Source organism: Myodes glareolus, chromosome 26 (genome assembly GCF_982192425.1).
Source record: "Myodes glareolus chromosome 26, mMyoGla1.1, whole genome shotgun sequence".
In the NCBI taxonomy this organism is placed as follows: Eukaryota; Metazoa; Chordata; class Mammalia; order Rodentia; family Cricetidae; genus Myodes; species Myodes glareolus.
Window position 1 is genome coordinate 34970976 of NC_142051.1, and position 16477 is coordinate 34987452.

Below are 16477 nucleotides of genomic sequence, written 5' to 3' on the forward strand. Positions count from 1 at the left end.
GTAGAGCTCAATAAAAATCAATAAAAAAAGAAGAAAAGAAAACAATGCGCGAAACTTTGACTCAGTTTCCTCTGATAGTACCACCAGCTCTGGTGCACAACCAACCTTTCTATAGTCTTGTCACTTCAAGAACTTTATGTAAATAGGATCATCTAGACGTACCCTTTGGAAGATTAGTTTCTGCAATTACATTTATCTTTATGGACGCATAAAAACATAAAGAGTGTCCGTATTCATGGGGTACCACGTGACGTGATTACCTGGAAATTCAGCCGAGCGCTTGTGGGTATCAAGAACGCTGCAGAGCCGAGCAGGCAGCGGCCTTTGTAAATGTCTTCAAGAGAGGAGGAGGATGTAGCCGTCGCATCTTGACTTCCTGTACGGAACCTTCCTGTGCCTTCTCAACTGTGAAACTGTGGTTTTAAAAGTCGGGACACCAAGAGAGAAGGGCGAGTCTGAGAATAATTCGGGGCCAGGTTTGCCTTGGGTGCTTCTCTTTGGATTGCCTTTCTACGTTTGGAGAAAGATATTTTATTGATACCGAAATATTTGCTTTAAATAGGTGACTCAGAACAGGATCTCGGGTTTGGCTGTCAGGGAATGGTGCGCCGGTTGGCATTGGAGAGACTTCCTGTGCTCTGTGAAACACTGCTGTCTTTCATTATCACGAGAATGTGAAACCTTCTGGTGTGCACTGTTGGTTCCCATGTCCGCTTCGTGTGGCGGATCCAATGGTTCAAGCAGAGCAGCCACTGAGAGCTTTTCTTGAATGCATCTGCGCACATCGTCCACACATCAAATGCTTCCTTGGGCACTGGAAAGGGAGCAGGCGCCATCTGAGGCTGAGCAGGAGTCTATGATTCCTACAGGAAGTTAGGGCGCATCTGTTAGATGTTGTCATAGTGACTGATGCATACCACGTGTGGTACCCAAATGAGTCAAGTCCCTCTCTGGCCATCAGTCCTAAGAATTTTATCCATGGGAGCATACATAGCAATACATGATTTAAATATCTGTGTATAAATAGATGTACATATACTTAACTATACATGTAGATATATGCATATAGATATGCATATAGGTGCATGTGTATATATGTATATACATATATAGGGCAGAACTGAAAGTACAGAAACTCAAATCCTGGCTATGCCCAGGGTCTCAGTCCTTCCTGTTTATCTAAGCCCAATGCCTGGAGATGAAACACAATCAATGTGGTTGGTTAAGTCTCGGATGGATGGATGGATGGACGGGCTGATTGATGGTAATGACATGTCAGTCACCTTAGAGGGTCAAGAAACATCTAGACAAATTATGACAGAGGAGTGAGTGTGTGAAGAAACCACCGTAAGTCAAAGTGTGGTCATGGCCAGAAGATCCAGGAACTCCTCAGTCATCAGTTTGTCTACACAGAAGAAGCAGGAGACAAATAATAGCATGCAGGGGAAAATGAGCTGGGGGCTGTATATGGTGGGGTGTATGGCCCAGACCTTAGCGGGTCTGGTCTTCTTTGGTGGCAATAAAGCGCTAGTCACTACATCGATTTTAATGCCTGGATTTGATCATCTGAGAATGCGGTGCTCATAAACGAGAATTCCTGGTTCAAACCCAGGATGGTTGCCCTCACCTTTTCATGATCCTAGGCTTAACTTGATCCAGGGTACCCTGACCCCGAAACAGGAGCCATCATTGGTCAGGGCCTGAACCAAAGAAAAGCAGGAGCCAAATTGGGAAAGAAGCCCCAAATCTCTTCTGGCCTAGAATGAGGACAACTATTTGCCATAAAAGCCAATCCTAACCTCTCTCTCCTGAAACCATAAGACTGTTGGTCCTGATACCCGAGTGGGTGGCCACCTTTCCTTTCATTTCCTAACTGTCTTTTATCTGGTACCCTCACCTGTTGAGAGCAGGTGTGGCTGCCCCTCCTGCTCTCAGGGAAGGCTGTGATGATCTGTTGTGATATAGATGATTTCTGGTCATGTTTTTTGTTGTTGTTGTTGCTGGTTTGGTTTGGTTTGGGCTTGTTTGTTTTGATTTTGTTTTATCCCAGACAAGATCTCACTATACAGCTCTGTCTGTCACTATGTAGACTAGGAACTCACTGTGTAGTGTAATTGGAATTTTCTTTGGACCATCAACCAGCTCCCAAATAAAGATACAGAGACTTATTATTATGAATGTTTGGCCTTATCTTATGAATGTCCCATAACTTTTTAAACTTAATTTAACCTGTTTCTATTCATCTACATTTTTCCTCAGGGCTTTTTACCTTTCTTTCACCCTGTATGTCCTACCTTCCTGATTCCTTCATGTCTGTCTGTCCGGTCCTGGCATCTCCTTTTCTTTCTTCTTCCCTAACCCCCCCAACATAAATTCCTCCTCCTATTTACTCTCCCTGCCTGGAAGTCCCGCCTACACTTCCTTCTTCACTATTGGCCTTTCAGCTTTTTTATTAGACCAATCAGGTGCCTTAGGCAGGCAAGGTAAAACAGCAACACATCTTTACACAGTTAAGCAAATATTCTGCAACAGCATAGAATAAGCTGGCCTCAAACTCACAGAGATCCACCTGCCTCTGCTTCTAGAGTACTGGGATGAAAGGTGGTGCCTTGCCTCTGTGGTCATCTTTATTTTTTCTCACTACATGCTTCTTAGCATAGGGCATAAATCAACCACGTCCATCTGTCCCCTGTTCTTCAGGAGTCTATATTCACCTCCTTTCCTTTTCTGTGGATCCTCCTCTCTTCCTCCATGACCTTTGAATGTGTGCTTTAATTTCTCACAGGCAATACCAAAGGGACCCTTTCCAGAACCTTGCCTTCAGAAGCAAAATTAAATTTAAGTTAGACTTTTTTTTAGTAGCTTCTATGGACCTAACACTGTTCTGCATTAATTCCATTCAGAGGGTGTTTGTTGAGCAAAGATTATGTGTTGGGCAAGCCCAAGACAGACCCACAAGGAACTTGCACTGTCAAACTTAAAATGTTTTGGAGTGAGGAAGTGAGATTCTTTGTCATAAAAGAGTTGAATATACGTAACAGGAAAAGCAACTAGAAAGAATGCCAGAGGGGACTAAGTAGAGTGGTGATAGCTAATCATCATTGGGACCTTGCTGTGTCCCAAATTCAGTGTTTGCTTATTTAAGCTTCACAGTACCACATTTTACAGGCATAGACATTTTGCCTCAAAACCAAAATGTAGACAAGAAATTTGAACCCAGGTATCTGATTCGAGAGTTTGCACTTTTTACCACATAATGTTGATGCCGAGAGCCTCTCTGAAAGGAAGAACCTCTTCAAGATAATGTGGGCTTCTCTCAGGATTAGACTGTCAACACTCTTTCCCATCTGTGCCCAGGCCTAAAAGGGTGCTTATTCTCGTGGAAGATGGAGGATAGAGGGGCAGCTGAAGGTGAGGTCTAAGAGAAAGAGCAATCCCCAGGAAAGGTCAGACATCTTCCCCAAGACAAGGAGAGCAGGCAAGGTCCCAGATGGGTCAGGGTAACCCCAAGGAGAGTGGATCAACAAGAATCCCATGTTCAAACAGTCTTGGCAGAAGGCGTGTTAGAAGCAGGGTTAAGAAAACTGTCCTCTCTGGCCCCTGGTCACTCAGGCCAGTTCTTTGTGGTGACATTCAGGTTCAATGATAATTCAGGAATGGCCTTGGCAGCTCCACCCTGGGCTGTGTCAGCCACACCTCACAAGTTAGTCCCCAGATCACAGAAGCGAGTCTTCATCTCACGGAACAGAACATAGGTTCATTACTGTTCTTTGGAAGTTTCCCATCTATGTCCTGAGACTTTACTGGCCTTTGGCAGTTCCCAGAACCCACTAGAAGTTACACCCCAAGTTCTCTGGAGCCTGGGCTATGCCATCTATGAAGGGGGATTTCCTTGGGGGGGCTGAGCATCAAATCCATCGCCTTGTTCATTGAACTCTCTCATTACTCTTTGATGGGATTGTATTCTGCTCCTTTCTTTCCACGTCTCATTCCCTTTTACACTTCCCCATCTCCACCGCTGGTCCCCTCTCTGCTCACTTTATACATATTATTAATATATTATATCTCTCCTCTTCTCAGTCATTAATGAAGATGTTAAATAATTCTAAACCAAACACTCACCCATCGGGCCCAACAGGACACTTTCCTTTAATTAGTTGTACTACCTTTCATCCCTCATGTCCTTTGACTTCAGGTTTCCTACTGATTTGGAATCCATGTGACTTTTTTTTTTTAATCCAGTCCTGTTTGAACTAATTTCATGAGTGCAAATCTGAGGGATGTTTTACCAAGTGTTGATTCAGGTCCAGACCTACAGAGAGCTTCACTATATTCAGATTTTCTTCTCCTAACAGATTAATAGAGTGCAGCTTGTTCTTAATAAACTGCACCTTCCTAATGCACCTCTTTCTGATAGTCTTTCACCCATGGTGATACCTTCTCCACTAATGTCATGGTAATTTGAGCTGAGCTGGTGTCAGACTTGACAGAAGGTGCGTGTGCCACCAGACTTCATCCTCACAGACTCTTTAAAGGGGAACTGTTGAGGACAGGCTAGACACTTTCCAACAGCTTAGTTGGAAGATAAAAACAAGCAGTTATGGGGCTGGAGAGATGGCTCAGTGGTTAAGAGTACTGACTGCTCTTCCAGAGGACCCGGGTTCAATTCCCAGTACCCACATGGCAGCTCACAATTGTCTGAAGATCATGTTGCAGGGAATCTGACACCTTCACACCAATGTATATAAAATAAAAAGTCAAATAAACCTTTTAAAAAAGCAGTTATTCCACAGACCACCTAATTAAGAAGTTTTCAGTGTGCTTTCTTGATGCAAAACAATGAGAATCCTGAGCTTATTTTTTTTCTTACAAAATAATTTAAAATTTATCATCACTTAAAAATAACCCATTTCCAAAGTGGAACTAACAGGAAGCGGACCATTCTGGGGTTGAATTCATTAGTAAAGGGTGGTAGGCTGGGGTGGTTCCAGTCAGCAGGGTCTTGGTTTGGTGTATGAAACCTTGGATCTAGGAAGGAGCTTCGCTGTAGAGCTATGAGAAGTCCTGGCTGTCTCCAGCCCAATTATGGTTTTCAACCATAATTTTCCCAACCCTTCTGCGTGAGTCTGAGAGCTGGTTACATCACGCCAGGCTATGGATTACCTTCAGAGTACACAATCAGATCGAGAGTACGGAGGGTGAACATGTGGCGGGAAAGATTGTTCTTTTCCTTTATGTCTTCACTGTATTTTTAAAGTTATCAGCAAATATAACAAGTATTTCTATGAAATGTTGCAGTCATGAAATATCGCTTATAACTGCTCTATTTAAAATCTAAAAGAAAAACATTTTCCTATGTCTTTTCATTATCTAGGGGTGAGGTCATCTTGGTAGCTTTTTAGCTTTCTAACTAAGATGAAGAAAAATTCTCCAGGCAGACAAATGAGCTAATCTGACCCTCTTTGGAAGCAAACTGTGAGCATCTGCTTCCACAAGATAGGCCAGGCCTGGACACGGTCCTAAATGACCAATGGAAACTTTCTCTAAACAATAACGTTTTTCCAATGAACTCCTTCTGCTGTAGGAAGGCTGGATCTACTCAAGAGGAAATAAGGGGTTAGGACGACCTCATCCTCTGACGCTGTTTCTAGAGCCACGAAAAAAGCAAAATGCAATTGGTCTTGTTTCAAAGAAAAATGTTCTCTAGTTATAAGGCTCCCATTATCTTCCGCTGTGAACACAGAAGTGACATGTGCTTAGCATGTTTTCCATTTTCGCTTCAGCAGACGGCCGCAGTATAAGCGTAAGAGGCACTGAGGAAAAGAGATGACTCGGATGTCCATGGAGTGCATACAGTGGAAGAAAGTTATGAACTGGGAGCGTAGCTCAATGGGTAAAGCACAGGGACTGTAAGCGTGAGGACCCGAGTTCATATCCCCCAAGCCCATGAAAAGTTAGTACGGTAGCGCTGACCTGTAATCCCAGCACTCCCAATGTGAGATGGGAGGCAGAGTCAGGAGAGGCCCTAGAAGCGTGTGCAGAAGCATCAAGGTGGAAAGTGAAGAACAGCACCCAAGGGGGAAGTTTTCTGACCTGTAACAAACACACACACACAGAGAGAAAGAGAGAGAGAGAGAGAGAGAGAGAGAGAGAAAGAGACATGCATCTGCATGCGCAGTTTAAAAAGATTAAACACATACATGCGCGTATCTTGCGTCTCTAAGAAGATAGTGGTCTGTTATAGAGCGGGGGTATAAATTGTCTCTACAGCAATGGTTCTCAACTTCCCTTAAGGCTGTGACCCTTCAATGCAGTTCCCCATGTTGTAAAATTATTTCCGTTGCTGCGTCATAAGTGTGATTTTGCTGCTGTTATGAATCGTAATGTAAATAATTTTAGGCAACCCCTATGAGTCTTTCAATCCCCAACAGGGTTGTGACCGACTGATTGAGAACCACAGCTCTACCAAGAAGCAGGCAGTGTCTGTCTCAGACAAGCCACACAGTCTCTAGTGTTATGTTATGCTGGAAGCAGCTGGAGAAGGCATACACACATACATACATACTTCTGGATAATAAAATGGGAACCTCCTGTGCTTTTGTATGTTTGAAATTCTATTCTTCTTTTGACATCCTCCCCACCTGCCCATGGGGCATCCAAAAACAACAGACCCTGGGCTGTAGTTTGCTAGCTCTTGATATACCCCCCCAGACTCCAATCTGTCCTCATCTAGCCCCGCCCTTAGGACCCTATAGAGAGCTCTAGTAAGTACTTGATCATTTGGCTGCTGCCTACAAAGCCACACCATAAGCCTTCTCATCCAACACACTTGACATTTGTAAGGGATTTATCTTGAAGTCGTTGCTAATCCCCCCATCCCAAGGACCACTCTAGCAGATCATTTCCCCCCATAAAATGCAGTCAAGTATCACAGAATAATTAGAGTGACCCTTTCGGGCTCTTAGTGACTCAATAAATACAGGGCTAAAGTCCTTTTAAAAAGTGATTAGAATAAAGTCGGCCGCAGAAATCAGTTCCCGGCCACGTCACATCATCACTATGGTGACATTAATGATGAATTTACCATAATCTGCCAAATCAGTCCATAGCGATAATGAGTGATGACTGTTGGGCCATATAGCACCCGTGTTTGCCAAGGGACCAGACGAAGATGCTGTTTGTTTCAGTGGGCTCCTCAGTGCAGCCAATCAGCAGGGCTGTTCTAAGGGGCCTTAGAGTTCACAGCAGTCAGCCACTGCAGGGGGGAGTGGCAGGAGGGAGGATCAGGCAGGTGCTAACTATCACAGACGCTGGACCAATGACTCAGTGTCCTCCTGTTGGACTTTAGGCTCAGCATGGCATGGCTCAGTATGGCATGATGGTGCTTCTCCGGACTTCCAGTTTCAAACACGAAGAGCGTGACCATGAAATTTAGGCATGCTAAGGTCCGCTCTACTTTGTATTGGCCAGAATCTCAGAATGGAGAGGATCTGTAGAAGAGTCAGTGATAAGAAGGAAGGACGGTAGCAGTTAACGGAGAGCTGTAGGAGGCAGCTGGATTGTTTGGTCTTGAAAAGTGAAAATGGAGGCCGGAAGGGATGGCTCAGTGGTTAAGAGTACATCTTGCTCTTGCAGAGGATCCAAGTTCAGTTCCCTGTCCCAGTGTCAGGGTCTCACAACAACCTGTAACTGTAGCTCCAGGCAACCCAACACGCCCCTCTGGCCTCAGACTCACCCCATCACACATACATAGAAATTAGAATAAATCTTTAGAAAGGAAAAGGGCAAATGATTTCTGCCTTCTTTGGGGTTTGCAGGGGAAATTAATGAGACCTTGCAAATGGAGAAGTGAGGAGATGTAGACCTGGATGAGAGGGAAGTTAGGTATTAGGTGTTCCCGTGGCACTCAGTCCTGATTATCGGCCAGAGAAAGCAAGAGTCATGGGTCAGCAGGATGTAGTAACTGCCAGGCACAGAGTACATAGTTGTTCACAATGGATCAGGCATCTAACTTTTTAATACGGAGTGGCTCAGCTGGTAACCACTTAAGACAGACGACCCCACCACCACCACCACATTGGAACAGTCTATTTGAAACAAACAGAAAATAGAAACAACTTTCTAGGGAATTAAGTGTATCTGGATTGACATTTGTATCATCTGAATGATGAGTCTGGGGCTGGTGACCTCCATTGGGATGGCACCTTTACCTTCTCCGCACTTGGCTCAAACACCATGAGCCTCAGGACAGGGTAGGGCAGGGAGCTCTTCCTCAGCTCGGGTGACGTGGAGTGACAGCTCACTCCTCGGATAGAATACCGGGGCTCGCCAACGGTGATGAACACAGACTAATTGGTTTCACCTCATGCTGTCCCGTGTTGAGAGACAGGAATCTCCAGCCCTCTTCCTTGAATTCATTGATTTCATTAAACACTATCTGCGCATGTTTGCAAAACATAATTTCCTAGTGAGCTCTTCGAACCGTAGCACATCAACAGATTTTTATGTATGTATGTATTTATGCCTGGGGGGGGGATGGTGCCATTTTGTAGCTTTGATCTGCTATTTTCATCTTTCATTTTCAATAGGTCTTCTACATCAAGGCCATTGAGCCACACAAAATATCGACCTTAGGGAAAAGTAACGTGATAGTTACTGGAGCAAACTTCACCCAGGCGTCGAACATCACCATGATCTTGAAAGGAACCAGTACATGTGACAAGGACGTGTGAGTTGAAACACTAATAATGGCTCTTCGGTCAAGTTAAAACCCATGCCAAGGCAATGACGGTAGACTTTGGTGCTTTCCGATGCCAGACGATAGTTTTAAGCATTTTCTAGAGAATAATTACAATAAGTCAAATATTTTTAACAATTCCTCTGAGGTTCGGGTGGAAGACCCTGCCCTGTTGTCCCTCCTTCTTCCCACCCCAAATCTCAGTCCACAGCATCTCCAGGGTGTTGACAGTGGGAGCCTTGATTGATTTACAAAGTGAGGTCAATTATGTATTGAAAGGAGCGAACTTACAAATACAGACGTGGGTCTTGGAAACTGCTGAAGACTTATGGAGCCACTCTCTGTGTGCTACCTGGAGTTGGAGAAAATGAAAGTAGAAATGTTGTTCAGTGTACCTTTCTTCTTCTGACTGGCCTGGTGTTCACTTCAAATATTTAAATTACTGGGGCATTTATTAGTAATAAAAAAATACCCCAAATAAATACCAGGTGAATGTGCCCCTTAAAGATAAGATACCTGATTTCTTTTCATCCTAACAATGAAAAAATATTCAGTTTTTCATTAACATCCTTAGGGGAAATATTACATCTTCCCCAGGGGGAAAATACTAGCATCGTGTAATAATAACACCCTGACAGATAGCTTTAGTTTTCTGCTTACTAACTTTTATAAGTTTGGGCTAATTTAAAGTTAAAAAAAAAGTTGCAATCTACATGAACCATAATATTTTCGTCATGGAAATGCATTTAAGACAATCCGCTGAAGCATGATGTTTTGGTTTTTAACTACCCAAACAGATTTGTATAGCACTCTCTCCTGGTGCGCTTATTTAGTGAACTTTCTGTTCAAATGCACTGGCTGCACATCACAGGCCCCTCCCATTCCTGCAGCAAATCTGGGATACCCACGGTCTTGGTGGGGAAAGGCGCCCGTCATTGACTTCCCTCTGTACCCGAGCGAATCAACACGCATTAAAGCCTGTATCTATGCAATGGAGGTATCTGATGTGTGCCATTTATCCTGGCTAAATACCTTATTGCAAAAATCTTTCATTTTGAGCGGCAAAATCTGTGACGTTAGACACCTGTGCGTTCAATGAAGGCAATCAGCCTCGCTGCAAAAGAAGTTGTTTCCGGAGCGTTACCCTGTTTCTGACTCTTTATGCCCTCATTTCAATTCTGAATGCATCCTGAGATGCCACAGTTATTAAATTAAATGACAAAGAGACCTTTCTGTGTGTAGCGTTCCCCTAACCACATCTGCATGGAGAACCCAAGTTCACAAGCAGTCGCTGCAATAACCCAGTTAGTCTCATGCCTGAGCCCATGATGACCCCAAACTCTTTTAATGCGGACTTTTTAAGTGAATGACTATTTTAAGTGGCGGGGGTGAGAGAAGTGGCGTGATTGAATGCTCTATATTCCCACCTTTTGCCTTCCAAAATTTATAAGCAGGTTTGTGTTTAATGATTTTTTGAGGACGAACGCCCTAAAGCGTTACTTTAAATAAATGTAAACCTTAAAATACATACATCTGGGGCAAGGTACATACAAATGGACTCTGGTATCTTTCGCATTTGCTTTCTTCAAAGGTGTGGTCATAGCATTACGGTTAATAATCACGCACATAATATCCTTCTAGTCATAAAAACAGATTCTCCCGTAGCATCATTAAGCCTAACAGATGGCAAATGCAACTTAGCCTGAACATGTGCTTTAGAAAGTCATAGACACAAGAGTCACTGCAGGTAGCAGAGGGACGACATGGACAGCTTTGGTCTGGAAGCTCCTGAGGGTGCCAGCTCCATGCCCATTGATTCTGGGACTTTGGGGTTCCTGAATCAGGTCCTCTGCTCTCTGAATGGCAGAACTGTCAGGTCTGCCTGGGGTCCTGCCCCATGGAACTACTTCTTTAAAAGAAAAAGGTTTTAATTATGGAAATATCCGCACATATAAAAAAGATGCATATAAGTAAGCCTGTTTACAAAGTTGAAAATGGTGGACATTCTTCCAATTGTTTCTTCTTTTTCTCGTGGGGGTAGGGCAGAGGACATAGTGGCTGGAAAGTCTTAAAAGCAAATCCCGACACCATGTCACTTCATGGATCCTTCAGTGTATCTCCAACAAGAGCAGTCAGTACCATGCTGCTCCTTGAAATCAGTCATCATTTCTTAACTTAATGTAATGCCTCTCCTTGCCCTGGTTCATTACGACTTTTGAGGGCAAAGGTAATAGTTCTCCTTCATTTCCCACTTCTAAAAGGAATGCAGATCAAAAGCAGACAAGGCATAGCAGAAAGAGAAGCCCTGCCTGAGGGAGCTGTACCCCACAGGTGGCCCTTGCTGATGCGGACACTTGTTCGGATAGTTCAGGGCCATCTTCAAGCGAAGTTCATAGGCTGTCACCTTAAGTGGTCAGTGTACTAAGTGTCTGTGTCCTGATCCCTTTCTAGGATCCGGGTTAGCCACGTGCTAAATGACACCCATATGAAATTCTCACTTCCGTCGAGCCGGAAAGAGATGAAAGACGTCTGCATTCAGTTCGACGGCGGGAACTGCTCTTCGGCGGGGGCTTTGTCCTACATTGCTCTGCCGCACTGTTCCCTGATAGTCCCTGCCACCACCTGGATCAGGTACTGTCGGGACCCACAAAGGGCTTCTCTTCTTCAGGAGGAAGGTCGTGTGCATGAGATCGTGAGCATCATACAAATCCCCCCAGCCATGGTAGCTGCCCCTAAATCTCCCCAGCCGTAACAGCTGCACCTAAATCTCCCTTGCGGGGTCCCTCCCGGAGAAATGCTCGCCACCTGATAAGCTGGTTGTCATGTTGTCACTTAAGCACCGTGAGCACGGCCTGTTTTTATTTCACCGTGGCTACCGAGAAACTCACAGCTCAGACGTTTTGTTCGGCCACAGTGACTGTTCTTAGCCCAGGCGGCTACTGTGCCTTTCTGTACCAGGTGCCTCTCCTGCTCGTGACACAGGGCTTGTCTCTTCACAGCTTTTACTTTGTAAACGTTTGGAGTCAATGCTTTTGAATGCTTTGGGAGAAATACTGAGGCCTGCACGCAGCCTCTACATTCCAAAGATGCTCCTTGAGAGGTAGAAATTCCAAAACAAACTCTTTCAGATAAATCCAATATATTAACGGGGGAGGGGGAAGTCTCTCCCTCTCAAATTTAAATTCACATTTAGATTTTCGGAGTATAACCCCAAAGAGATTTTCTTCGTCTCACACGACGTGAAGTTAATTTTCCAAGTACTCTCAAGATAAAAAACACTGACAAAGCATTGAGGGAAAAAAATGAGAAGGGAAAAGAGAAAATAAAAACCCTCATGTTCTTATTTAAGAATAATGTGGGAGGTGGCTGTGTTTGCTGTTCCTTTATGGCCAAAATAAAGAGCTCGGGCTGGGCAGCTTCAACAGCACAGAGAATTTCTTCTATGTTATGGAGCTGAGTGTGAGGAAGGTTAGCCCCTTCTGAGAAGTGAGGAAGGTTAGCCCCTTCTGAGATGTGAGGAAAGTTAGCCCCTTCTGAGATGTGAGGAAGGTTAGCCCCTTCTGAGATGTGAGGAAGGTTAGCCCCTTCTGAGATGTGAGGAACGTTAGCCCCTTCTGAGATGTGAAGAAGGTTAGCCCCTTCTGAGATGTGAGGAAGGTTAGCCCTTTCTGAGGTAATTTGTCTCTGCCATGTTTTCAGGTACCCTCCATCTAAGGCTGTACCCTAATGTTTTTTCAGAACACCGTGAGTCCTATCAGATTAGGGTCCCTCAGTGAGCTCACCAAACTTTCATTATCTCTCATACGGCCTTATCTCGGGTCAGGAGATGTAGTTTAGTGGTAAAATATTGCCTAGCACGTGTGAGGCCCCGGTTCAATCCTTACCATTATCCCCTTCTCTCCCCTCAAAATCTTCTCTCTACCTACAGCCTCCTCCTGAGTAACCTGGGGGTCAGAGCGTCTGCACGCTCTGGAGTGGTATAGCGTGGATTGAGATGTCAAAAAACAAGATTCTTGCATGCATCCATCCCTCTGCTCTGAGACCAAGTATAAAAAGTAGACCGGATGTGGTACTTACCACATAACCATGGTGTATCTACTGACCTGGTTAAATCTTACAGAAGCCCTGAGAGACCAGTGGTGGGTTGGCTCTTAGGCAGGGGTGAACCGAGGCAGGAACACAGTTCAGACAACAGACCCAGCTCTCTGACAGTGGGTTCAGGATACATTCTTTCCACCACAATATTTGGCTTCTCTCACATGCCACCTTTGTCATCATGGCTGTGCTGAGCCCATGGGTCTCAACTGCTTCTCGTTTTTGAACTTTGAGCAAGAAGTAGGTGCCGCAGTCTGAAAACAGTAGACTATGCTCGGGTTGGTTTTTTAGTGACTGAGGTCGTCAGGTGGCCATAGGGGCCCTACCACCTTGTATCCGGAGGGCTCAGGACCTCTCTGTGCCCTGCATGTATTGGCCTGCTTTTGTCTATCTCCTGGATATCATCAGGAGTCCGCTAGTGTTGGACCTGATACATTGAGGTCCCTGTCTGGGGACCTCTGAGAGAGTCAAAGCTGCGGACAACTGTTTACTTCACACCCAGTGACTTCTTTGATGGTGTCTGGTACCACCTTGAGAATAGGTGAAGTCACTCAGTGGGGTTTTGCTAAGATTTATGTATCCTCCCCTTATGCTGAAACCTTGTATCTTAAACAAGAAGGCAAACTTCAATGTCGCTTACCATTTCACATTGTCCAACCTGTTCTCCATCTCACTAAATAAAATATAATTGGTAGGTTGGGAGTTTGATGGTGAGAATTGTTAGAGCGGATCATCTTCAGGCAGATTAAACAATAATCGAATGAGATTTTGTTCCCTGAGATGCTCTCAAGGCGCAGCAGATGATCTGGGTATATATGGCAAAACAGCACAAAAAAGCTCAAATTCTATTAAAGAATTTGGGCATTTTCCCAGAATTAAAATAGGATCTGACCTGCATTTTCATATGTTATGTGTCTTAAAAACCATGAGTCTGTACCCAACACCATTTAAAGGCTTCTAAAATTATCTTGCAATTGAAATTGAAATTAGTTAATTGTCTTCCAAAGATTACTAAGCTCAACATGACTTGTGAATCATTTGATGATTTTGGTAAGTATAAATTGCCTGTGGCTTACCATTGTCTTTGCACCTCTTGCAGCGGTGGGCAAAACATAACCATCATCGGCAGGAATTTTGACGTCATTGACAACCTGGTCATTTCACACGAGCTAAAGGGAAACATGAATGTAAGTGGAAGAATCATTTTCGCTCACAATTTTGTTTTCCCGTCCCTGAGCTGCGTACGTGGGGGCTATATTTCATCTCTACGACTTTGGCATTCTCATCTCCTGTTCCTTTATGATATGCACTGTCTGTCCTGTGACAGAAAGCCTTCATTCTTGGAGTTAATTGGGGTTGCCACACAGGAGGAACCAGAAACGAATTTCATCTGATAAGGCCTGTTACGTTCCCCCTGTGTGAGATTCGGGGCGAGCCATTTAATGAGATAATAATGCTTTTGCATCTGTGTGAAAGTCCTTGTGGATGGTTGAGGTGTGATGTTCAGAACCTGTGGAGAGTAGGTGGTGGTGGCCCAACGGGTGGAGGTCGCTGACTTGTTGAGTAACAAAAATGCTCTTGTCCATTGTCTCTGAGGTCACATGTAGACACTTTCTTTTGCCTTCGCCCGTGTCCCCAAAGTAGAGGCAGACTGTGCAGAATGTCTGGTCCCTATTGGGACTCGGTTCTCTGAGAAGAACCTAGAGAGTCTCCCAGGAGCCTATAGGTGGAAGCCATGGGTACCTGAGGAGCGGTGAGGGACCACAGCTGCTCCTTGGCCCCTCTAGATATGCTGTCACTTGTAGGTGCTTCTTGATTTCTCTTCCTTTTCCTTCCTTCTTTTCTCTAATGTGAGGGAGTGGCCTTTCTGGGCCGCTTCCTTTCAGGGACAGCAGAGCTGAGGGTGCCAAAAACTTTGTCCCATTGGCAACCACCAGCATGTGTTCAGAAACGGGAGGCATATCAATCCATCTTCCTTACCGCCATTTCTTCCACACATCCCCTTTCTGACACACTTCCTGGCCAGTCCCCAGCCTCACAGTGTAGTGTGTCTGATTCTGGCCAATTCCCCATGAAAGGACCACATTCATTCGTGACCCTCGACCTGAGGCACAGCCTGCGGCAGAAGACCTGGAGATATGCTCTCTTACCCAAAGCATGTCCCATTTACTGAGTACCTACTGTAAGCAAAACATTTGGCTGGCTGCAAGAACAAAGGGGAAATGAGCTACTTCCCCCCTCCCCCACCTTCCTGAAGGAAGATGGCAGACCTGCAGTGGAACTAGACAAGCAGGGCAGGCATTGGATGGTAAGCGCTAGGTCCTCTGATTCCTTCCAGACCAGAAAGCCCGTGAGTCCCAGAAGGAAAGGCATGATGTGTTTCCCACCGGAAGTATGTGTGGATGGAGTCGAGACAGCAAATGGAGGACTATGGGCAGGGGTACACAGGCAGGCAAAGAGGCAGGAGGGGGGTGACTGCAGGCACAGAAGACAGGTTCCTCACCAACCCTTGGCTGAAACAACCAAGTTGTTTGAAACCTAGAGGCTGTGCTCGAGTCATGATGCGGGTCCCTGAGAAATGCGTAGGGACGTGTGAGAGAGAATCATGCTAAAAACATCACCCTTCGTTCGGCAATTGATCCCCCAGTGCCCCTGGCTCTGTAGGCAACTGAGGAGCTCTTGAGGGACTTCGGCAAGAAGTGATGAGTATGGGTACCATTTTATCGGTGGTGCTTAGGGTAGTTTGGAGAGGCAGCAACTCAGAGAGGATGCTCATGTGCAGATGATGCTCAGGCATAGCTGAGACATGTCCAAGTGTGACTGAGCCATTCCCAGGCCCCTGTGGAGCTCTCCGTTGGACCGCTGTCTGCAGTGAGGCTCTACTGGACTGGTGATGGTGAGGCAGGTCATTTTGACATTATTATTGAAGAGGAAGTGGGGCCAACAGTGTAGACGAGAACATCGGGGGTGGGTGAAGGAGGGATGCCTAGAATCTGCCGGCAGTCTCACTTCCAGGGCTCGAAGAAAATCGGATGACCAGAGGTGGTGGCTGGGAAGTTGTTCAAAAATAGGGGTTGGTCCCCAGTACAAACAGGTGGGGTCTTAGGAATAAGGAGCTAGCGTGACCCTGTTGCTGGTCCTTCTTCTAAAAAGTTGGTAAAAAGCCAGCATGGTGGTGTTGAGGCCCCTACTGAGGAAGCGGGGGTGGGGGGGCGCTGCTGTCCAGTGACTTTTCATCCTATCACAAAAGGGCTAAGGCAAGGAAGAAGGCCGGAATTTAGAAAAGTGTTGAGGTTAGGGAGGGTGTGCTTGCACAGGTGTGGCCATCTCTGCCTCTGTCCACTCGCCTGTAACTCCAGGATTAGAGAAAGTAAAGGGAATGGTTCTCCCACCTGACACATCAGGCAGTCTCCTCTCCACCCCGCTGTCCGTCCCTTCCTTTTTATCTTACAGTGCTAAGGATCAAACCCAGGGCTTCAAGCATACCAGGGAAGCCCTCTGCCACCGAGCCACACCCCCAACACACCCGCCAGCCTCTCCTTACATTTCCTGCAAGGTTTCCCTGCCTGTACCCTTGCAAATGGCCTTGTATTTATGGGTTTTCTTTGTAAATAAACCTGCTCAGAAACTGGGCCAGGCTTGCTA

General features: G+C 45.4%; 1 protein-coding gene across 2 annotated transcripts in view; it reads left to right on the forward strand.

Moving 5' to 3' along the window:
- Plxnc1 (plexin C1) overlaps positions 1-16477 on the forward strand; it is a 151708-nt gene that overhangs the window by 85107 nt on the left and 50124 nt on the right. For both annotated transcript variants that reach the window (XM_048418318.3, XM_085683337.2), the window contains exons 10-12: positions 8589-8728; positions 11189-11368; positions 13932-14019. In XM_048418318.3, the coding sequence (XP_048274275.3) occupies positions 8589-8728; positions 11189-11368; positions 13932-14019 (408 nt within the window). The remainder of the gene's footprint in view (positions 1-8588; positions 8729-11188; positions 11369-13931; positions 14020-16477) is intronic.